General features: G+C 36.4%; 1 protein-coding gene across 1 annotated transcript in view; it reads right to left on the reverse strand.

The window, feature by feature from the left end:
* Window positions 1-2,061: 2,061 nt before the first annotated feature.
* DDAH1 (dimethylarginine dimethylaminohydrolase 1) overlaps window positions 2,062-25,527 on the reverse strand; it is a 201,441-nt gene continuing 177,975 nt past the window's right edge. Inside the window, exons 5-6 of the mRNA XM_051999248.1 lie at window positions 14,612-14,755; window positions 2,062-5,625 (exon numbers count right to left, since the gene is read on the reverse strand). Coding sequence (XP_051855208.1) covers window positions 5,509-5,625; window positions 14,612-14,755 — 261 coding nt within the window. The 3' untranslated portion in view covers window positions 2,062-5,508. The remainder of the gene's footprint in view (window positions 5,626-14,611; window positions 14,756-25,527) is intronic.

The raw sequence follows: 25,527 nt of genomic DNA on the forward strand, positions 1-25,527 counted from the left end.
TTGGACTGGGACATTCTGTTGGCCAATTAATGAGAGTCAGAGTGGTCTGATTTTAAAGTGTGGCCCTTAAGAAAAAAATCTAATCATTGAATCCCATGATATGAGGTTTCTGGAATTAAAATTTATATTTCTCTAGGCAGAGGATCCACAGGAAGAGAAAATAGAAAAGACCTACTATGTGCCAGATGCTTCGATAGGCTCTGGGGGATCCAAAAAAAGAAAAATAGTCTCAGCCCTTAAATAGATGACATCCTATTGGAGAGACAACATAAACAAACACCACAAGAACAAGTAAGTAAACGCAAGATAATTTTATGGGAGTGGCACTAGTAACTAGGAAAGACTTCATGTAGAAGATAATGCTTGAGCTAAGCTTTGAAGGGAACTATGATTCTAGCATTCTAAAAGCTCAGGCGAAGGGAGACCATTCTAGTCATTGGGGACAACCTGAGCAAAGTCAGACATAAGGGAAATGGACCATGTTGTGTGAAGATTGTAGTGGAGGAATGGTAGCAACATACCATAATACAGCTGGAATGGTAGGTGGGGACCAAGTTTCAAAATATGGAGTTGGTATTTGGCCATAAAGGTTACAGGGACATAATAGTTTATTGAGTGAATAGGAAAATTAGAATGGATAGAAATGTGCACCAGCAAAATCAAATGGGCAGTCTTTGAAGGATGGATTGGAGAAGGGAGCCTAATTAGGAGGTTCTTGCAGTAGTCCAGATAAGAGACAATGAGGACCAGATTAGGAAAATGATTAAGTTAATGCTATGAAGCTCTGTTCTATCATCCATGTAAAGGATTTTTTTCTTTCTTCCTTTTCTTCCCTCAGTCCTCTCTTATTGGTTGTGATCTTTGATTCTTGGTAGATGATTTTTTTAATAACAATTCTTCCTTTAATATGATTTCTTCATTTTTCCCCCTCAGAAACAGGTAGCTTTGAAACCAAGATCTAAGTAAAGATTTCCCTTTGGCCCATCTTGCCGGAGAAACAAAGGCAAAATAGAGATGAGAGTTTTTAATATTTTATTTGAAAGGGAGAGACCAAATGAATATATGGTTTGGTCCCAGGACTGAATGAATGAGACTAACATCTCCAAAAATCCAGCATCCAGCAGCCAATGCGAATTCTCAATGACATATTTATTCACAGTAGTTAAACAAAGGTAGGGAGGTGGAGTCCAAACTCTGGTGAGCGGGAATCTCCAGGCAGGAACCATCAATTTGGTTCTGACAGGTTTTGGGTATAAGATCATAAATTCTTACTAACTGGGAGGTAAGAAAGTGTCTGGCTAGAGACAGAAAGTCTGGACTCCCCCTTTTTGAGTTTACACATCGACAATTTATAACCTCTGAGTTATACTAGTCTTAATGAACCAGAGGGCAGCGTTGCAACTAAGAGGATTGAGGCAGAACAATTAGGGAAACTGAAGCAAAACAATTTAGAGAACCTGAGTCAGGATAATAAAAGAGAACTGTGGCACAATAAAATGACCCTATGACTCTCAGGGACACTTGAGTATCTAAGGTAGACAGTTGGCAATGATCCATTTGGACCTTTTCCTAACAGGAAGATTCTCTAATTATTAGATATCATGTGGGCACTGGAAGAATGTAACGGACTTTCATGATATATTGAGTATTACTTGAAGGAAATTGCCATGGACAATAATTGAGGGGACATCTATGGTCATGTCAAAACTAATTTTTTTCCTGCTCCACTATATATTATAAGTGTGTATAATTTTTAAATGTCTGAAGAGTGAATCATAACTTCAAAAGTGATTTGGAGATTCTTATCCTAATTGCCGTATAGGTATTTCTAATCTGTATCAGGATGGGTGGGCATGGATGGGTTGGGATTTGCATCGTTGGTGGAAATAACTCATATGAATGAGATCACAGAGCCCTTGTGGTATGCTGACATGTATTCTTTAAACAAAGAATTTAAAGAATTTTATCTTCTTTCTTGCTCCTGTTTTTGATATAATGACTTGGAAAATGAATCTTTGATTCACAATGACACTTTCCATTGCAAATGAAAGGCCAACACCATTTGCAGCACAACGGACACTTTATTCCATAATAATTGGTTTACATTGAAGATTGGAATTGCAAGAGACTAAAATCAGTGCAGAATTTCTTGGTCTAAAGGACTAGGGTATTTATGATTTTGGCACACAAAAAGAGGCTAACAATATATTGGCTGGAAGGACATGATCAGGAGAGACTGACCACATCTAGAAGCTATATTGTAATTCTATTTGCAAGCTGTACAACAATGCAATACTAAATGGTGAATAATTATAAAGATTTACATGCAACTCTATACAAGTTACATTATTCATCTACTAAGTATTTTCTCCCATAAGGTGAAGAGATGGCCTTAATATTCTGTTCACAGTAGATTAAAAAAAAAAAGAGCAAAATAACTGATAATAGACCTGTGTTTGTTACTTTCTACAGTTACCTGCCACAATTGAAAAAACCCTGAAGAAATAAAGAACTTTCTTTGTATATCCCTTATTTTATTTGATTTTGCTGGTTAAGTAACTCTGTTGGAAGTTTCTATTATTTGAATAAATACTGACTTGATCGTGTCACAGGGGGTTTTTGTTACAATTTGTCTATCCTTACAGATTCACCATCAACCAGTATAGGGGAAATTTGTGGCTGGTATTAAAAAAGATGACCATACTCTGTGTATGTTTTAAATGTCTACAATAGGCAGGTCATACAGAGCATCACAAAAGGGAAAATGTAATGTGTAATAAGGAGGTTTATTTAAGAATTCAGGATTAGTCTCTTGGGAAGAAGTGTCCCAATTTTAAATCATTTCTTAAGATAGAAGGAAAGGAGAGGAAAGAGAAGAGAGAAACAAAATGAAATTCTAGGAAATAAATAGTTCAGAGGATAATTCTATTCACATTGCAATTGACCAAAAATAGTCAGTGCTGTGATGATGGATAAAAGACAAAAGTTACTCTTAGTAAACTAAGTTTACTTATTAACTTTCCTTCCTTCCTTCGATATAAAACCTTGGAAGTTAGTCCTTCTTTCGCCTCTGGTCAAATTTGACATGAAAGGGTTAACTGTTTCCATTGGGTTCAAGTTCCTTCTGCCTCTCCCAATATGTGGTCAATATTCTCTCCCTTGTTGGTATGGTACTTCCTTATTTTGATTTGACTTTGGGATTATTCACTTCTGACAATTTGTAACACAATAATGACCAGTAAATGTTTCATTTACAGGATATATGTGATCAGATGTCTGCATATGATAAGAATTTAAAAGTTGAGCAATGAGGATTTGGAGAAATTTCTTCTGGTTTCTAGACTAAATAGAAGACAAAGCTCACGTGGGGCAAGACATGTCTGTGTTTTTTTTTAGTGCTCCCTCCTAGGAGGGGCATTGAATAGGTTTTCTAAAGTATTTGTAGGTGGCTCCATAGGGGTGAGGGAAACAAGGATGAGTAAGGGTGCAGTTATGTCTTTTTTGATGATTGAGTAAAAACATGTAAGTTGGCAAGGAAGAAAGCTGAATAGAATAAGAATGTAACAAGTATTTTCTGAATTTTCCTTATCCCCAAATCCACAGGAAAGGTGGAGATGACTAGGAAGTTGATAACATGTTGAAACCAGCCACTATTCCATGGAAAGTACCAAATCCACATCTGTGTAGGGACAGACTCTTTCAAGTCAAAGAAAAAAAGACAATGACTTCTTACTTCATAGTAGTATTTTCCTTTGTGCTGCCTGAGTCAGTCTGAAGGTTGAGTAATTTGAGAGTTACAGGAGAAGTGGAATTTAATTGAATTTCATCACAAATATTCATGGAAGTTAGAAAACAAAATTGTCTATTATGTGAAGCTGGTTGCAAGTCCCAGTTAGCCATGTAAGGAATGCCCAGTCACTTCTTTTGTCAGGGACAAATCCCGTCAGGGACGGGAGTCTCCATTCTCTTTGAGTTATGCATTTGGCATGCCCCTTCATTTTTGGACATTATTCTTTTTCAGGGGGAAATAGCATACTTAAAATGTTTAAAAATAGAGTCTTGGGAAAGATAAAAAGGACAAAAGCAGGAATCTAATAAAAAAGGAAAACAAAACCATTTAAAAATAAAAAAATATACCCCCAAATGATCTGGATTCCCATATCAGAGGGATGTCATCAGAGCATTTTGACGTTTGACATTTGACAGAGCATGTCAAATGGATCTTGTGATAGATTTATGGATTTATGGGAGAACATAGATGAGAATCATATTGGAATGGGCAGAAATGAATGGGTTGAGAGTTTTACATTGGGGAAGAGACCACCCACCTCAGTGAGATCACATTCCCTAGAGTATTGAGAAGGCCCATAAAGGGGGCAAGAACATGCAAATGTAAGTATCCTCACAAAGATATTATACGATGGAAAGTGAATACAGTATTTCTGAGACGTCTCTCGTTGGTTCCTCTCATTTCTATTTAGCACATTAATGCTTAGACTTGCCACAGTCCCTTGAATTTTCATTCAGGGAATCTGAAATATCATCAGAAGACTAGGTTGCAGCTTGCCTAAGTTTGGACCTCTAACTCTTCTGGAATTTGAATCTCTGGGGCCAGCCCTGTCTTGGTGCACCCCTGCATAGTAATGCTTTCCCAAGTTGCCACCCAGATTTGGTTGTGATTCTGCTCAGGAGCTCATTTGCCCATTCCTTAAGGCGGAAGTTGAAACAGTGAGGCAGATTGTATTGAGGCCAGAGTGGAATTGCACAGCCAGAGTGGAATTGCACGGTGGTATACTGATTAAAACTTTACTACCCAGAAGCCCAAGATGAGTCAACGTCAAAGTGGCTGTGAGAGGAGAGGGAAAGACCTGAAGACAAAGATTTAAAAAACAGGAATCCAAGAAACAAAGGGAGAAGGCCTCTTTCTTCATCTGTAAATGAGGGCATTGGACTAGATGGAAGTCCCTTCCAGCACTACAGCTATTATAGTCAATAGTCAATAAACATTTAGGTGCCTACTATGTATCAGGCAGTGTACTAAGTTCTAGGGGTACAAAAAGAGGCAAAAGTTATTAGTAGAGGCCAACATCAAGAATGAGAGAGAGAGAGAGAGGAAAAAGAATTCCCTAAAAATCCTACTATATGCAGATGATATATAGAAAAGAGAGATTATCTGACCAAGACATTCTTCTGAATATACTGGCATCTCAAAGGATTTTCTGTAAGTCATTAAAGATGAGTGTTTCCCTTGCTCCAATCAAGCTTTAATAGTTTGTTAAGACTTATATTTTCCTAGACTTATTCAGCTATCAAATCCACAGCTTAAGTACCATCTGGGGTAGGGAGAGAAGCATATGACAAGACAGAATGGAAATGAGAATTAACTTTTGTAAACACAGATTAGTAGCATCGTGGCACAGTAGATTGTCAATCAAAACAAGACTGGGTACAGAGTCATCGGCCTTGCATGTACGTTATTGCCAGTGACAAGTAGGGGATTCTGTGAACTCACAAGTCTACCTTTTTGTTAATCAAAATTGAACTACAGGTGAGTAGACCATCCACCTTTTCCAGTTCTGTGTTGGTGACAGGTATCAGCATGTGGTCCTTCAGTTTTTCAAACACCTATGGTAGAAATAAATGAAAAGATTGAAATAAAAGATTTTTTATATGTATATGTATTTCTGTGTATGTATACATTTTTTTTTGCAATTCCCTTCAACTTTTATTCCATTCTGAATCAAAAGATTATCAATGCAATAAAACATTCAAACATTTAAATCAGTGCATATGATTATTCCTGACATTTATTTCACCCCAAGGTATGGGTGACACACACACACACACACACACACACACACACACACATCCCATACTCACAGAACTGATAAAGTGATTTGCCATTTGCTATTTGGAGGCAGCTAGAGTACAGTAAAGAACTCTATATTCTTCTCTTTCAAGCCAAGTATGTGTGAGTACGTACTAGTTACAACACATGATAGTATATACTGAGATTTATTTTTTTTAATGACAACATGGTACAGTGGAGAGTCTGTTAGTTGTTGAGTTAGAGTACCTGAACTTGAATTTTGGATCAGCTCCTTGCTACCTTGTGTGTGCTTGGGTTTGTTTTCTCATCTATAATATGAAGGGATTGGATTAGATGATCTTTGGACTCTCTTTTAGTCTATCATCCTATGATCTTTGCTTTGAAGATCCTTGCTTACCTTCTACTGGGGATGATAAGGGAACAGTTAAGTTTAATATAAAACAAGGAATAATGGGACCAAAGAAGACGTCCGTGTTACAAAACAAGATTCTTAACCTTTTCTGATTCCTGTGTCCTTTTGACAGTCTGGTGGATCCCTTCTAAGAATCATGTATTTTGATGCAAAAAAAATTTTTTTATTGTTCTGTAAGAAATGATTAGCAGGATGAGGCTTGGAGAGATTTACATGAACTGATGGTAAGTGAAGTGAGTTTAGAACCAAAAGAACATTGTATGATGATCAATTCTGATGGACATGGTTCTTTTCAACAATGAGGTAATTCAGGTCAATTCCAAAGGTCTTGTGATGGCGAGCCATCTGCACCCAGAGACAAATTGTGGGAACTGAGTGTGAATCACAACCTAGTAGTTACACTTTTTTGTTGCTATTTGCATTGTGTTTTCTTTCTCATTTTTTCCTTTTTGCTCTGATTTTTCTTGTGCAACATGATAATTGTGGAAATATGTATAGAAGAATTGCACATTTAACATCTTGTATTACTTGTTATCTGGGGGAATGGGGAGAAGGGAGGGAAAAAATTGGAATACAAGATTTTACAAGGATGAATGTTGAAAATTGTCTATGCATATCTTTTGAAAATAAAAACCTTTAATAAAAAAAGAAAATATTAAGGCTGATAAAAGATAACAATTATATTATATCAATATATTGTATCAAAATGTACTTTTTAAAAAAAAAAGATCATAGACCTCAGGTTAAGAACCCCTTTCTTAGGGGAAGATGTAAAGAGTAAAAGTATTTTTAGCTGAAAGATTTCATGTCTATATAGAAAAGGTAAGGTCTAAGTGAAACCCTGAAGGAAGACAGGATTGTGAAGGAAGAGATGAGATAGGAGTCCATTCATAAAATTATCACTTTTTCAGGAAGCCATTTTGAGTAAGCAAACCACTTTACTATCATTCAATTCAACATTTATCAAGTGTCTACTATTTGCAAGGTATTGGGTTAGGTGCTGGGTACAAGGAGAAAAACACAAAATGGTCCCCGCCAATAAAGAAAGTAGGGGTAAAATATATCTTGTCCACATATAATATAATTTGTTCACGTGAGAATGAATATGAAGTAATTTCAAGAAGGAGACAGTGTTAGTAACTGCAGAAAAACCTGAATTATGCTTTGAAGAAAGTTAGAGTTCCTATGAGACGAATGGATTTCAGGCATTGGAAACCAAGTTTGCAAAGACAGAGATGGGAGATAGACTGTTACATCCCAAGAATAGCAAACAGGCCAGTTTAACTAAAAAAAGTAGAAAGTAGACTTTGATGAGAATGAATACGTGTAAAGAAGTGATATGAATCAAGAATCTCTTGAACTAATCTTCTTTTTCTAAAACAAAGCTCCTTAAGCTCATGAAATTATGGTTTATTATCAGTAAATGTTTAATTTGTATATTTATTTTATATATGTGGGGTTGTGGAAAACTTAATGGGGTTAAAAGGGGTCATGATTGGAAAATATTTAAGAAGTCTTATCCTAGAACCACACAGCTTTCATCTGATGATAGTTCAACCAACTACTTTTCCAACAACCACTGGTTGAATTCAATATATCTCCAAGTTTTCTTTCTCACTTATTTTCTTGTAGTCACTCACTTCAAATCTAATCACTTCCCTCCATAATCCTTTTTCACATTCCCAATCATGTGAGTTTCCCAAAGGTTTAGGTTTTGGTTCTTTTCGTTCTACATTCTGTGTCAGAAAACTGTTTGGTTCTCTAGTTTGACTAGTTCCTCTCTGAAAAATGACTTAAATCTCTATATATTATACATCCTAATCTCTTACCCAAACTCCAATTTCATAGCTCTTTCTGCCTTCTGACATTTCCATTAGGATGCCCTACCATCATTTCAAACTGAAGATGGACATCCTAGAAAAAGGTTTGGAGATGTGAAGAGAATGAATAAGAAAGGAATGGCATGAATTGATTAGAGTCATATTTGGATTGGATATCTCATCCTAAGACACCATGGCTTTTCACTGGCTATTATAGGGTGTGTTTATAGACTCTGGAAAACTGTAACACACTGGAAAAGCATCTTGGACTCTATGAACTCTAGAATTTATTTTCCAAGGGCCAGCCTAGCCAGGGGTGATAGAGGTTCATTACCTCTAGGCTGGTCACTAAATGATCCAGATAGGGGGCTGGTCTATGTCAGAAATGTAGCTTTATGGTTATTAGAAATGATTATCTTTTCCTTACCATGAGCTAAGTAAACATGTGAATTTGTTTTGGAGTGAATTTTAATATGCTTAGAGACAATAATTTTACTTTGGTATTTCTCTACCTATATGCTAGAAAAGAAAACATTTAGATTGGGGTTCTTAATCTTTTTTATATTCTGGACCTGTCTGGCAGTCTGGGGACTTTCTCAAAATAATGCTTTTAAATACATAAAATAAAACACAGAGGATGACAAAGGAGTCCAATTGGCTAAAAATTCCTGATTTAAGTAATGCATTTCCAACCAAACTAATTTTAAAATGGCAGCTGAGCATTATCTGACCTGAAGAGAAACAGGGTATCAAATTTCAAATTTATAACTATAATGGCTAAAACACCATGAAATCCCAAGCATTTAAAAAAATCAATCTTACAAAATGTAATAGCATTTTGCAAAAACAAAACCCAATCCATCTACTCTACCCAATTCCTCCAATGAAGCAAAACACCAGGGAGCACTGTTCTTTGGAATGGCTGCTGATGCCATCGTTGTTTTTTAAAAATATTATTGGGTAATAAAAAAGCAAAAGAAAATTTGAAAACAGAAATACTGCATATGATTATAATTCTGTAATAGGGAGTGACAGCAAATCCAGAGACCTAGACAACTTCTTGGGTGAATAACAGCAGGAGAAGCCACTTTAAGATATGGTTGAGAACAAATTAAAACTTATCAAAGATTAATGAAAACTTTAGAGTTGGGAAGAATGTGACCTGCTTGGGAGTCTACCCAGGAGAGAACAACAAATTTTTGGTAGTAGTTGTGTTCCTTCTGGTCTTACCTAGGTCTTACTCACTTTAGCAACTGCAAATAGTTATCTGCCCAATCCCCTAAACTTTAATCTGAGTTGCTACAAAGAGGTGGAATATAGGTGGAAAGTACTGTAGGATTCTAGCATAGGTGCCTTGAGGCTTTCTCTCTTCTATATTTGTATTATCATTCTATCTCCTCTCATCCTGATCTTGCCATCTTGCCAGTGGACCCAGAAAGTGAGACTGGTGACTCAGCCCTCTCTCACTTAGATAACAATTTACTTGTGTGTCACCTACTGAATGTCATAGTCGTAGAGTTCAAAGCACAAACAATAGCTGTAGGCGCTTAATAAATGCTTATTGATTGACTGAATAGTGTGAATTAATATTAGTAAATATTTTGATATATTTCTATGGCTAAGATGTCAAGAAACAAAACCCAGTGGTTACTTTAGAATTTTATAGCATACCATTCTTCCTATTCTCTTTGGTGGAAATATCTTATTTGATTTTCTAGAAGTAGACAAGGATATTTCTTGCACAATGCCTTCAGGCACAGGAACAGTATAACAGTTAAACAGATTATGCACTAGAAAGCCAGATATGTAGTGATTCCTGCTTAACAGGATTAACCAGAAATTACAAAAATGGAAAAAAAAAGACTTGTCTTGATGTTAAGTGAAGATTCTTAGATTGGGAAGGGAATTTTAGTGCTGCCCTTGGGGGAATTTCTTAGAAAAAGAATCTAAAGACCCCTAAGTCATGAGGGACCATTCGGCTGACTATAGTACATAAATGACAGATGGTCAGTTTTATTCCTTCATCCTTCTGGTGGAGTACTGCTTTTTGCCACTTGAAAAATATAGCTCCTGGTTATGTTAAACACTGTATGACCACTCTGTCTCCTTAGGGCACTCATAGTGCTTGGAAGTGTGATCCTAATTGGCCTTATTGAGGTCCTTCACCTGAGATATTCCATTTCTTATCTGCTCATCTTTATGCAGTCAGTTTCCCTTGCCTGAAATGTACTTCCTCCTCATAGTCCTGTTTCCTTCAGAACTCTGCCCACGGGCCATACATGAGGTCTTTTTATGATGCTTTCCCTGACAGCTCTTAGTATTCACAAAATTTACCTTGTATTTATTTTGTATATCTTCCTTTATGTTCATATTGTATCACTTGCTGAACTGTAACCATCTTGTGTGAGTGTTTCACTATTTGTATTTGTACCTGAACATTTAGTGTGGAGTTTGGCACAATTTAAGTGCTTCATAAATGCTTGTTGCCTGATTGTGGAAGGTGGATTTCTTACTAAAGTTAATGTCAATGTTTTTATCTGTACCCTCTATCCCATCTCAATTCCATCCCATCCCACCTCATCCTATCCCCAAAAGTTATTTCCATTATCCAGTTACATCAATCATTTCCATCTTTAATCAGCTTAAATCTCCCCCTTCCAGTTTAAAAATACACTTGTTATTCTTCCTAATGTCAAAAAAAAATTGCTTGACCTTAATAGTCTTTCAAACAATTTCCTTTGCTCTCTCATGCTCATTCACTGTAAAACTTTTGGAAAGAGAAGATTGTACTATCTCAAATTCTTCACCATCCCAGTTCTCAGCTGCTTGTAACCTATCTTTCCTCCTATTGAAATATTTTTTCTCAAGGTCAAAATAAGCTTGTTGCTAAAATCAAGTGATTCTATTTTGCCTTCATTCACTCTGACTTAGATGTGATATTTCAGATGCTCTTTCTTTTTTGACACTCTCTTTTCTTTTAGTTTCTCTAATCTTGTATTCTAGATTTTTTTCCTGAAGGATCCCTATCTCCTGTTATTCCTTATATAATCTTCCAAATCCTGGGATGGTTTTTCATGCTACTTTGTATGTGGAAGAAGATGTGATTCCTGATAAGCAGAAGGAATGTTGATACCTTTGTAAGCAATTTATTGTGTAAGGTATTCTTCAGGAGAAGTGACTGAACAAGATTTTGAATAGCACATGGCAGTGCTCCAAACTTTAGCATGTACTGCCATTATGTTCTTATACTTTATGGCCTACAATCCCAGTGACTGCTGTGAGAGGACCATTCTCCTTTTGGTTTAAACAGAGATTTCATCTTGTACCCAGAGTTCATTTACACTTGCATCTCCTTTCGTATGTTCCAATGTGTAGAAGTGCTTCAATCTTTTTCTTTTGTTTGCTTGTTTGTTTTTGTTTTTGTTTTTGTTTTTGGCTTGGAAACATAGGATTTACTCATTGTGCACTATTTGTGTTGGTCTTTTGTGTAACTAACTTTTGATTGAAGAGGGACTATGTTGGCAAGTGTGAGCTTAGGGCTACTATTCTTCTTCTGAGTGATGAGGGGAGTAGATTTTGTTCTGAACCTCTTACTTGTCTAGAACAGAGACATTTGAGGGAGTAGAACATAGATATAATTCTAGCCCAATACTCCTCTTGCAGACTATAGGAGGGATTGTATATTCTTAATTGTCCTGGACCTTGTTGCTTTCCCTCCAGCAGGTGGTGACAATCACAACTCTTATCTCTTTTCCATTCAGCAGAGTCAGACCTCAAATCACATCTAGCCATACTAGATTTAAATACTCTTGAAAGATTTAAATATTAGGATGACTTACAACATTTCATTTTATACATATGCTTACATAAGTTTACATATGGTTAAATAAGGGTGTTTCCCAAAATTCTGTTCTAGAATCCCTTTATTTTCTCAACTTTTCCCTTATTATCTGATCTACTCTCAAGCTTTGATGATCAATTAACTTTCATAGATATAACTCTATCCCAATTTCTACCAAGAGCTCCAGATTCATATTTCCAACTGCCTATTGGTTAATTCCATCTGGATTTCAACTTAATATGTCTAAAAAGAGGTCCATCCTCCCCACCTTCATGTAACCTACTTAGCCTCTCAACTACTTAATTTTTATTAATGGTACCAATAACTTTCTACTGTCCTAACCTTCCATGATCAAAGACTTTCCATAGCTCTCTATCAAGTTTAGTTTAAAATTTAAAGTGTGATTCTGGAATTCAATATACAACATTATCCTAACTTATTCTACAGTCTTATGTCTTTTTCTCTGTCATGTCCTACTCAAATTGGACTTGTATGACTCTAGTTTCTGTCTTGTCCTTTCTTATATACTAGTCTTTGTCCCTGATCTAGGTTACTTGTAGCTCTACCCTTTGCCTCAATCTTTTGAAATTCATCTCTCTTTTCAAGGTCCTATTGAGATGCTATTTTCTCACCTTCCTTTCTTATTCCATGCTACCCAAGTGCAAGTGATCTTTCTCTCTCTAGTTAATGCAATTAAAAAAAAAAAAGATGTTGGTAATTTATTGTTGTTTGTTGTTCTCAAAGATTACATCAAGGAAGTTAGTGTCTAGAGGAGGACAACCAAGATAGTGGAGGGTTTTGAGTCCATATCATATGAAAACTGGTTGAAGAAACTGGAAATATTTAGCTTGGAAAAGAGGAAACTTGGGGAGAGAGGGAAAACATGAAGACTATCTTCATGTACTTGAGGCACTGGACTTATGTTGTGCTCTAGAATGCAGAATCTGGAGAAATGGGTGAATGTCACAAAGGGGTTAATTTGGATTTGATTTATCACAATGAAAGCTGTCTAAGTGTGGAATGGCATGCCTCAAGAAGTGATGAGTTCCTCTTCTGTGGAGATCTTCATGCAGAGCCCAGAGGACCACTTGTTGATTCCTTTCACATATGAGTTGAACTACATGGCCACCCAGTTCTCTCCCAGCTCTCCAATTCAGGGATTCTTAGAAAATTCTCATAGTAGTTTTCCTGGTTCTCTCTTTTCCCATGTTCCATTCAATCTTATAACTTCCTTATTTATATTTATGTCCCATTCCCAGTATTAGATGATAAGCTTCTTAAGTTCACAGACCATCTCATTCCATCTCTGCATGCCCAGTACCTGACAGAGTGCCTTAGTATTAAATAAATGTTTGTGGAATTGAAGAGACCCCAAAATGAGAGACTAGGGGTTCTGGAAAGATTTGCCACAAAATAACAAAGTTTATTAAAACCCATTTTAAAATGAATGCCCAGATTTTGGAGGTACATTTATGTCACCAGAGAAAGAGGGCAGACTGAGAATAAGATTCAAAGAGTCACAGAATGCTAGAGATGAATTTATTATTGTGGAACATCCTAGGATTTAGAAGAGGAAGAAACCTTAGAGATTACATTGCTCAATTTCTTCACTAAGCAAGGAGGAAACTTAAGCAAAAAGAGATGAAATGTGATAAGGAAGAACAGGATAATCTTAGGGGGCCTAGGCTTAGAACAGGGAATTTAGGGGTCATCTCCTTCAGCTTCCTTCTTTATAAAAGGCTTATACCAGTGTCATCTACCTCATGGAGATGCTCTGAGGTTCAAGCGAGGTAGCATATATGAACTGATCCCTGGGTAAATGTTGGCCATCATGACTGTAATTTGCCTGTTATTTGTCACTGAGAGAGTAAGTGATCGATGCAGGATTAAAATCCAAGTCTGATTCCAAATCTAAAGTGCTTCTTATTATAACCACAGTGCCTCTCTCCACCATCCCAGTAGCTTATTTGAAAATCCTTGAATACAAATAGTAAGTCATTCATGAGTTATTAGGTACCTATTATAACTTCTGAAATACCCTATATATTCATAACACACACACACAACACACACATAAATGTATACTCATATATATATATATATATATATACTATACACCAATACCCACTTCCATACTCGCACTCCCTTTCAACACACACACACACACACACACACACACACACACACACACACATTTCATCAATGCTGGGAATTCCTACCATTAATGTAGTTCAAAACTCTTGCTATATAATACAGATTATGTAATAATACAATTCATTTATAATCTATTATACAATAATATAATCTATGTATAATCGCTTATAATCTATATTCTACAACAATATAATACAATAGATTATAATATATTATGTAATAATATAATCCATGTATAACTGATTATAATTTATATTCTATAATAATATAATTTACTTCTAATAGAGTTGGAATATTGAGAGGTGAGGTCATATGTGTCTAGTCCAGACTTGAACTCAGACTTTCCTGATCTCAAGGCATGCTGCTTCTATAAGACAAATGGTTTGTGTATTTGTTTGTTTATTAAAAACCTTAGAAAATAGAATGGCATTTTGAAAATAAATATCTGCTTGACTTATTTAGGAAGTCATTTAGTGACTAGTCTTAGAAATGAACATCTATAGCTAGGATGGTGGGACTTTTACCTTGTACCATAGCCTGAAAACTAAATTTACCTTAGCACTCTCCGGGTACTCTTCCGGGGCTCGGTGCAACAAGACATGCCCTTTGTTCGGGATGTTTAAATACACACAATTTGCGGCCACATCATCAGGCACAGTCAGTTTGTCATAGCGATGGTCACTCATCTGCTGCATGATCTATAAAGGAAAAAAATAAAGAAGTCCCGATTGGAATAGTTGCTGAATGTTCTCAGGAAGGGCCTCTTCTGAGTTATAGGTGACACCCAGGAATATTTTTCTACATGGAAGATACCTTTTGGACAACTGTTTCCCTACCTCAAACATACTGCAGCCTAGAAAAATGCTTTAACTCTCTGCTCAGACTTCTGTAGTTTTAGCAGTTAGTTCTCAATGAGGAGATGCAATAATGAAAAGGACAGTTCTCTTATTTAGATTCTGGGCTCAATCTTGCCTCTGAAGTTTCCTGCCTGTGTGTCTTGACAAATAACTTCATGTGGGCCTCAGTTTTACCCATCTGTAAAATGAACTGATTAGATGAGGGGTTCTCTGAGATTCCCTCCCAACTCTCAGTCCATATTCTTGCGGCCAGCTTCATAGGAATCATAAAAGCTCAGATTGTATTACATTGTATGTCAACAAAAGGAGCACAGTTTTTTTTTTTCCTTTTAAAAGTCAATAGGTTTTATGAAGTAAGGGATTTGGATACAGTGGAAAGAGTGTTGGGTATGGACTCAGAAAAACCTGAGTTCAAATATAACCTCAGACACTTACAAGCTGTGTCATTTTGTTCACGTTATTAACTCTGTTTGCCTTCATTTCCACATCTGAAAAAAAAAGATCTGGAAAAGGAAATCACAAACATTGCTAAGAAAATCTCAAATGAAGTCACAAAGGGTCGAACATGACAGATCTGAAATGACTGAACAATAATTTTTTTAAATGCCATTTATTTCATAGGATGGGTAATACAGGAATCCCATTCTTTTCTTTGAGAATCTAAGTCTAGAAAGGAAATTAGAAAGTTATTTAATCCAACTCTCTTATTTTTAAGATGAGGACACTGAGACTTAGTAGAGATGTTTGGATTCCTCGCATTACATAACTAGTAGTGGTAGAATCAAGATTTGAACTCAAGTTCCTGTGTGGAAAATTTAGTGCTTCTTCTTTTGGACTCTGTTATCTCTTAACATGAGAGCATTTAGGAGCAGATGAAATTTTGACTGTCTTCTCCAGGCTTGTTGGCAGTGCATAAAAAGTACATTAGTCAGAGCTGCTGGGAATGTTGAAGCCCCACCCCCTCCTCCCTTTCCCCAAACTGGTATAGATCAGGAATCATCCTCCCTTCCCTCACTATACCTTTGGATCAATTTTCTACTTTCCACATTCAGCCTAACCTGAGGCAAAGGCCTCCTTGCCTCATGCTGGTTATAGCTCTGAGTCATCATCCCTAAGACATTCCTTTAGTTTCCTTATAGTACCTCTGATCTGTTTCCTCTACCTGGAATGCCCTTTCCATGTCTCTGGTTCTATTTAAATTCTAGCCATTTTTCATGATTCAAATCTGCAGTCCTCTGTCAGACTGATCTGCCCTCTGAATGATTGTAGTACTTGTTGCTGATACTATTTAATTACCATTTGTCACTACTTCCTATTGATGATTTACTTCTCCCCCTCCTCCCCAAGCATATGTCTTATTATTAGTTATCTTAACTGAAAGTAGTTAGAGAGCTGGTCTTATACTATGTGACCATGATCAAGTCCCATTACCCAGTAACTCTCCAAAACTATAAATTTGGGGAAAGTAGCTAGTTTGTAGTGATAAAGTTTTCTCATAAAAGTTCCCTATACCCCTAAAAATCATAGGCCCAGACTGTCCCCATCTCCCCAAAGTAAATCTTTGGGGTATTTGGCTTTATTAAGGTAGGGTTGAATTTTCATATTTCTTAGAGGGCTTTCAATAAGCATTCAACAAGCATTTATTAAGTTCCTAAAATGCCTAGAACTGTGCTAGGTGCTAGGTTACAACGAAAACATACAGACTCAGTTCTCAAAGAGCCTACCATCTGCTGAAAACTTGTGTCTGCAGAGTCATGTTAGTAGCACTTGTTGGTGGAAGTCACGTCAGAGATTGGAAATGGGAAACAATTAATCAGTCATACTACATGTTGACAAGAACTCAGTGAGTGTATGATATTTATCTCCTTTTGTTTTCTCTTGACCTTTATTTTCCACTAATTTCAGAACAATTTTGGGAACAAGTATGCAGAAGGACTTTTTTTTTTTTTTTGCTATGTGTGAATTTTTCCCAGATTGACCTTTGTGAAAAACTTTTGTTTATAGGAAAATTCAAAGAAATATTTCATATGAAGCATTTTTTCCTACATATGCCACCAGTGTCTGTGTTCCAAGAGATGAGAAATCTCTAAATGAAAAAAGTGCCCAATGATGCTTAAATGTTTATTAAAGTAAACAGAACTAAATAAATGCCAAGGGACAAAATAACATTCACAAGAGGAGATCAACAATAACTTTTATTAACAAAAGCTGTATGTGACTTAAAGCTCTATAAGAAATGTATGCAATTATAGAAACACTATGAAGAAAGATATTTAAGAGAAAGAAGACATTTAAACATGAATAATGCTGTCTTCTGCCTGACTCTAATTGGCTAAAACCTAAGTAAACCAAAGCTTGGCTTTAGTCATGTCCATTAAAAGAGGATAAAATCAATTTTTAAGATGTTCAATGTTCATTCTGCTATAAAGAACTTACTATTCTCTGTTTAATGTTGTTGGCTTTTAGCTTCACTCATAAAAACTTCCCTGAGGGCAGTGCTTCTTAAATTTTTTTGTCTAGGATTCCTTTTTAACCTTAAAAAATCATGAGGACCTTCCAAGGAGCTCTTGTTTATGTAGGTTTATTCTCCATATTAGAAATTAATTTTTTATTATTATGATAATAGTTTTGACCTTGAGGACCTCTTGAAAGGGTCTCAGGCATACCCAGGGGTTCCTGGACCACACTGAGCAATTATAGGAGGTCAGATCCTATAGTCGTCTTGTGTCTAAGTTCCTAACTTCCAAAGAGAAAAGGCTCATTTTCTTCTAGCAGAGATCTTTGTGGCTTCTTGTTCTTTGCTCCTTTCTCAAGCATTCTAACCCCAAAGTATCCATGAGTTAATTCAAAATATATTTATTAAGCAAATTTATTGTGTGCAAGGCACTGTGCCAGTATCTTAGAAAAAAAAGATGAAAATTGTAAGTTTTTGTCCTTAAGAAGCTTACAATCCAATGAAGAAGGGCTGTAGGAGGGATATGCCACACAGAGGAATAAGCATGATATAAAGTAGAATGAGATAGGAGCAAAAGAGAGATCAAGGCAAAGTGTTCTTAGAAAATCTGAAGCGGGAGAATCACTTTTACCTAGGAATAAAACTATGACTTGGAAACCATAAACTGTGACCAAATCAATTTTGCCATTGTTCCTGCATGGGCACGTCAATCTGTTGTTTTAAAGTTATACTTCAAATCCTTCTAACTCTGGACAAAAGTGGTGGTAAGAGATCACGAATACTTCATGGAAGAAGTGATGCTTGAACTAGTTTTTGAAAGAAAAGATAGATTTCAATAGGGAAAGATAAGAAAGGAGTACATTTTATACTTAAAATGTAGTACAAGAGTGCTAGAACAGCCTGTCCAAAATTCATGGAAGTCAGAGAATGAAGGAAAAGAATGGAGGAAGCAACTGAAAGAGTTTTTGGAAGCTACTCATTTCAACTACCTCATTACATAGATCCATGAAAGTAAAGTGACATGTCCAATTACTTTCTCCCATTAGAGTGTAAGCTACTTGATGATAGAGGCTATTTTTTAAAAAAAATTGTATTCCCAATGGTGAAGATAGTGCCCAAAGATGCTTAAATGTTTATTAAATTATACAGAACTGAATAAATGCCAAGGGACAAAATAACATTCACAAGAAGAGATCAACAAGTATGAAAAAATATAACAAGATCAAGAACACTAAGACTTTATTTTTAAAAGGACATTGGTTTTAGCAGTTAAAAATTGGTAATCTTAAAGATAACTGTTTCAGTCAAGTTATTGGTGCTGGAAATAGAGGAAATGAGATGTCTTTTTTTCTCTAAGTTTTGTGTGTGAAAGGGAATGGGGAATATAAGATGATAGCTTGAGGGGATGGCAAAGTTAAACAAACTTTTGAGTGATTTTATTTTTATTTTTATTTTAGGGATGGAGGAAACCTGGGTCTTGCTCTAGGAATTAAAAAAGAAAGCAATAGATAAGAAGAGATCTGGTGGGTGGGTGGGAGAAGAAAGTGAAGAAAGACAAAAAGGAATCTCCAAATGGCAAACTCCTAAGGATGGGATCCTGAACCCAGGTGGTTGACAACAATTGACTATGGCATGGATAAGGGGAAAGGACTGACAGAGGGGAAGAGAGAATTGGACCAGGAGGAAAGAAAGAAAGTAAATGGAATGAGACTGAAGTCACAAGTAGGGGGTGAATCTTGGCAAGAGGGGAGCCACCAAAGATTTTGATTTTAGAGGCAAGGATGAATATGGGTGATGATTTGAGGAAATACAGGAATCTAGGGGAGAGATGAGAAAGCTTATGGCAGATGACTTCAATTTTCATAAAGCAAAAAAGATTTGTTGAGAGACAAGTAAGGGGTGTAATATGAGAAACTTGAGATCAGAGGAATAGGTTTTGGGAATAGCCACTGTGAGAAACGGATAAGGAATCAGTGATGAATACAAGTACTGCTGTGTAGTGTTAAGGGCCAAGTTTATATTAACTTGAATTTGCAGTGAACTCAGTCTAATTGGCAGTTTCCTGCCTCCTCCAAGAAGCAGATGTTGGGGATAGCCAAGGCTTAGTAAAGAGAAGGATAGAAACAATGGAAGAACAACAGGGGTAGAGATTTGAGAATAGCATTCCTGGCACACTGCAGAGTCAAGATGGAAGGAAGGAAAGGAAGTCATATCAGAAGTAATAAATAGATGTTTATGAATGGATTTAGAACTAGTTGAAGTAGATTTTATTGTTGTTCAGTTGTGTCTGACTCTCTGTGATTTCATTTGAAGTTTTTTTTTTTTTTTTTTTTAACTAAGATCCTGGAGTGTTTTTGCCAATTCCTTCTCCAGCTCATTTTACGGATAAGGAAACTGAGTCAAACAGGAATAAATAAGTTGTCCAGGGTTATACAGCTGATACAAGATCTGAACTCAGAAAGATAAGTCTAACTGAAGAAACAAAGGTCATACAATGAATGGCAGAGCCAGGATTGAATACTCTTACTCCAAATGCAGAATACTTTCTCCTGCACAATACAGCTTCATGAATGTCCTAGAAGAACAAATAGGGGCTGAGAGATTCAATGTTATAATGAGAGAAAATGATAGATAGAGGAAGAATGATATAATTAGAAAAAAGAATCTCAGAGTTCAGGATCTTGGAGATGGAGCAGTTTCAGATGATGAAGTTTACATTTTAGTCATCCTGATGGGTAGTAGAGAAGTAGAGTAGAAATGGCAGCCATACAAGTTGAGGTGGTTGATGAAGCTAGAGACAATTATTATGAACAAATGTGAATACTGACATCAAAGGTGGCATCAGATTGGAAATTATGAATATGAGTCAGGTGCTGCAGTCAATGAGGAAGGTTAGAGTCTGTCCTAGAGATTGATAAGTGACAATGACAATACTGGTATCAGAGTAATAGGAATGGACGACATGAACCTGAAAGGAGGGAATGAGATGGACTGGTTTTTTTTTGCTTCTATTTACTTATCCCTTATCCCTACACTTGACACTTTATGGGACTCTCCCTTGAGAAAGCAAGAGTAGGTCCACTGTTAGTAGAGTTTGGAAAAGAATAAGAAGGGAAAATTAAATACTCTTTAATCAAGACTCAATGACTATTTGGACTCATCTCTGCCTTTCTCCTAAACTGAAAATCTTTTCTCTCTGCTACCTTTCTCCACATCTCTTTCTTGTTTCTATTCAACTTATCCCTAGCCATGTTCAGTGCCCACCCAACTCTGCCTCCCTTCCCTCTGGGATCCTCATCTCTTATTTCCAAACTCCTCTTCATCTCAAATATCTTCCCCTTATTTTTTTTTCATTTATGAGATTATAAATTCCTTGAGGGCAGGAACTACCTTTTGCTTCTTTTTGTATGCCCAGTGCTTAGTATATTGCCTGAAATATTTACTTCATTTACTTAGTAAATGTTTACTTATTTATTGATTGTCTTAGATCCTATCCAAGGAGGCAGGATGCCCTGTTCCCCAAAGTCAGGATTCTACAGGCAGAGCTTTCAAAAACATGAGGCTACTTTTACACTTTGAGATCACATTAGTGAAGGACTAGTATAGAAACCTAAATGGGTGATTAACCTTAGACCTGCTATATTGCAGTTTGTGTTTATTTTGGGGAGAGCTAGGTGGTACAGTAGTCAGGCTTTGAAGACTTATGTTTGTGGATTCAAACCAGTCTCAGATACCGACTGGATATGGGACTCTATTCAAGTCATTTCACTCTGTTTCTTCACCTGTAAAATGAATTGGAGAAGGAAAGTGCAACCCACTCTAGTATCTTCGCCAAGGAAATCCCAATTGGGGTGATGGAGAGTATCATAACCGAAAGAGCCGAACAACAAAAACCACCCAGGATTATAGGATCCATCAATCCTATTTAGAGCTACAAAGAATCTCATAGCTTATCTAGTTCAAACCTCTCATTTTATAGATGAGGAAAGTCCAGAAATTTATGATTGACATATTTATTTATTATTTATTACTATTTTATTATTATTATTTCATTTTTAATTTGTGAAATAATACCAACATTTCTATAATATAACAGAATTTTTTGTTAAAGAGGATAATTGTACATGAAACTTAAAGATGTCCAAGCTCACTAAAGTAGCAAATGACAACATGGGGATTTAAAGCCCTATGAATTCAAATTCAGTGCTCTTGCTGGGGGAAGCATCTGAGAGCTGGTAAGGTGTTTCAGATGATCTAATTTTACCCCACTCATTTTATAGATAAAAAACCGTGAATTACATAGAGATGAAGCTTTCTTAGCATGCTTATCACAGTGCCTGGCAATAAGAGGCACTTAATAAGTACTTATTGATGAATTGACTGAAATTTTTGACTTAATGACAGAAGTGGGATTCAAGGCCTGGACTTCTGCTTCTCATCCTGGTATTCTTCCTGTTCACTACACTACCTGAACTCAAAAAACAGAAGCCAAAACCAAGGGCTCCAATGAAGAGGAATCCTCATTGAGTATGTAGTCACCTTGGGGAGTTTTGAAAGAGGTGCCATTGATAGATCTGCATGTTCCTCCACCAACTCCTCAAAAGGACCCGCTACATTCCACACATTGCAGGCTGAGTCATGCGTGTCCAGTGAGGACTTTGAAATACAAGTATGGAATGTGACCCATTTTTAAGGAAGTGTTATCAAGAATCTCTATCAGCTCCAACTTTTTGTTTATTGGAGAAAGAATAAACTTTTCAATCTCCAAGGCTGCCTTCACCTGTAAAATAGTAGTGAAGTCATCGGAACAAACAGCTAAAGAGTACTTACATCCTTTCCTGTTTTTAACTAGACTTTTCGATCCAGTCTTCACCTTGTCACCTTCTCCCTAAACAATCAGCTTCCCTATTTGTTGATCTAATCGGTTCTTTAATTTAGGTAAAGATACCAATTTGAGTCCTGATCCTTCTTTCTGGTGCTCTTCTTCATTGTTTTTTAACTCATCTTTTTCTTTTTTTTCTCATCTTTCTTTTTCATTTTGAACTAATCTTTTTAATTTCATTTCATTTTTACTTAAAGTTTACTTTTTCCCTTCATCATGCCCAATACCATGACTGGCATTGGAATAGCCAATAACTCTATTTTGAGCAGCTAGAGATAATGTAATTCTTCTATTATTGAAAAGCAAGTAACTCTAGTCTTTTTCCTGTGGGGAATATATGCTATGATCCATTGTTAAATTCTACTGGAAGCAATCTTATAATAAGTGACTTTTGCAAAGGCCACCTGAATCAACTCTGTGAGAAATTTCAAAATTAATTTACCAGAGATTCACAGTTTTTATTTCAAGCCAAGGGAAAAAAGAGCCAAAAGAAGTTACCTCTAATGTTTTTAATGAGAGAGAAGAACCCATATAGAACATAGGAGAACTCTACTTTACCTGAAAAAAACTAGAGATAAAAAGCCTTTGACAGATAACTGAAAAGATAGAGGAAGTGGTAACTGTAGAAGCCAAAAATAGGGAAAAAAAAGAAAATGAAAAACACTCAAGGTGACTCTCAGTATAAAAGGCTTTTTAGGGCCTTTGGCATGAATTCAACAAATTAAACAATTCAAGAAACACGTACAGGAAAATTGTTCTGGACAAAATTAATGAAGGATACAAAGTTGTTGGTGGTCTTTTTAGAACCCGTGGCCTCAAGAAGCTTATGCTTTTCTGGGGGAGACACTGCATTTATACAAGTAAGTAGGATACAAATGGATATGTAAAGAATAATGTAAAATGAGAGAACCAGCCAGACTAAGTGCACCAGTACAATTTAAAGGAGAGAACATTTTGAGCTGGAAGTTGGGTGGGGAGGGAGCTCAGGGAAGGCTTCTGAGAGAAGGAAGCACTGACTTAAACTGAGCCTTGTAGGAAGAAGAAGATTGCTAGCCAAATGTACACTTGTTGAAGTTAAGAACTATTTTTCACTTTATCATTGTAAATTTATATACAATGGGATTTAAAGAAATGCATATTGGATTGGATTCTGAATGAATATAAAAGCATTAGGTACTTGTGATATATAGAACACCGTGTAAGAAGCAATTGTGAAGAAAAGATTTCTTATTTTCTCTCAGGCAGCAGCCTTCTAATTTTGTATTACACATTCTTATAAATAATATAATGTGCCATTTTTGATAGTTGAGCTTTAGGAAGTAAATGTGTCCCCAGGGCACAGCTGGCCCGTCTTAATGGGGCTTCAAAGAGAAAGGCTCAGAAATGATGATCTCTCTGAGAAAGGCTCAGAAGTGATGATCTCTCTGAGAAAGACTCAGAAGTGATGATCTCTCTGAGAAAAAGCTCAGAAGTGATGATCTCTCTGTATCATCTTTTTGCCCTATTGAAGCTAGACAAGATGATAAGGATGAGCTCTCCTGGAGCGCCAGATAGGACTAGATAACTCCAAAGGGTTCCGAGAATTATGGACTTTGTGACTGTAGCATCTGGGCCTGGGTTTTACTTTTGCGTAGAAGATGAGCATCAATTCAAATATCCTGAGAATGCAGCTGTCGGGCTACATTAATTTCATGTTCCAACATTTTTTTTTCCTTCAAAAGGGTGGAGGTGGTATTTCTCTAGAATACCATGAAAAGAGTTCTCTCACCCTTGGGGCTGCACTTCCTGTATCCATGGCATCTTGAGCCAAGGCGGATAGGAGAAAAACACCCTAAATGAACCAGTGATACAAATTCCAGTTCCCGAGAACAGATTACTGTATATCCGCCTGAGACCTTTGGGACTGATTCCTTGAAGGACATAGAAGGAAGAAGCTAAAATATTTAGAGGAGGATACTGAGAAATGTAATAGCTGTCATTTGACATTTTCTGCCCTTTTTGGGAGCTTCCAACTATCATTAATTTACCAATATATATCTTTCATGAAGTAGTAAAGTGCAGTAGAGTGCTGGGCCTGCAGTCAGGAAGACACATCTTTATGAGTTCAAACCTCACCTAGATACTTACTAGCTGTATGAACCTGGTCAATTCACTTAATCCTGTTTGCCTCAGTTTCCTCACCTGTAAAATGTGCTAGAGAATGGAAATATAAACCATTCCAGTTTCTTTGCCAACGAAATTCCAAGTAGAGTTGGACATGATTGAAAACAACAGACCAATAAACTCATATCTTGTATATAATAAATGTTTTTTAAGTATTGGTGAGTGAATGAATGAATGATCTTCCCTAACCAAACTAAATATATTGGATTGGCTACCATGTTTTGGAAGAGCTCTTTCTAGATTTAAAGCTGAAAGGGATCCGTAAGGTCCTTTAGTCCAACCCAAGGATGTTATGGGATTTCCCTAAAGTCACAAAACTAATAAACATCAGAGATAGGATTTGAATCCAGGTGCTCAGAATGAGTGCTCTTTTATGATGTACATTTTTCTTTTTAAAAGAAGAAAAAAAAATTAAAAATGAATAAGAATGTAGTCATATCAGACACTGCTTTCAGAAGCCATCATGGGCGAGTTGTTTGTGTCAAATGAGCAGCTGTTGGTTTCAGAAAACTTTCCTACTTCACAAAGGCTGTTGCTGTCATAAAATAGAGTGGGAAACTTCTGGCTTCCTGCCCAAGAGCATTTACATGACCAGAGCGGTATTAGCAGCCAGGCATTTCCGGTGGTTCCTCACATTTCTGGGAATTCTCTAAACGGCTGGAAAGCAATTTTTGCAGGGCATTCTCTTAGTTCTTAGTCATATTTTCCTTATATTTAAGCAATTACCAAAAAAAAACATACTATGTTGTTTCACAGATGATCTAGGTAAACTGGGAGTATTGGTTTAATAATAAAGCAAAGATCTGGAAAGCATTTTTAGATGTTTCAGAAATCCTCAAAGCACAATTTGGGACAGATAGTTTTGGCCCACTAATGGTTAATTAGCCTCTCTATGAAATGCATAGTTATGCCAGTATCAAACATGTCAAAACAAAATTAATATTAAGAGGAACTTTTTATAGCGTTGCTATTTGGATATGCAAAGTATGATGCTCTATCACAGCTTTCATTCTGAGCAACCAAAATTATGAGAATAACACAAGGACAAGGCATTTGGCTGGAGGCAAATCCAGCAGAGGTATAACTCACTAGCTTGCAGAATTAATCATATAT

Source organism: Antechinus flavipes, chromosome 4, assembly GCF_016432865.1.
Source record: "Antechinus flavipes isolate AdamAnt ecotype Samford, QLD, Australia chromosome 4, AdamAnt_v2, whole genome shotgun sequence".
NCBI lineage: Eukaryota > Metazoa > Chordata > Mammalia > Dasyuromorphia > Dasyuridae > Antechinus > Antechinus flavipes.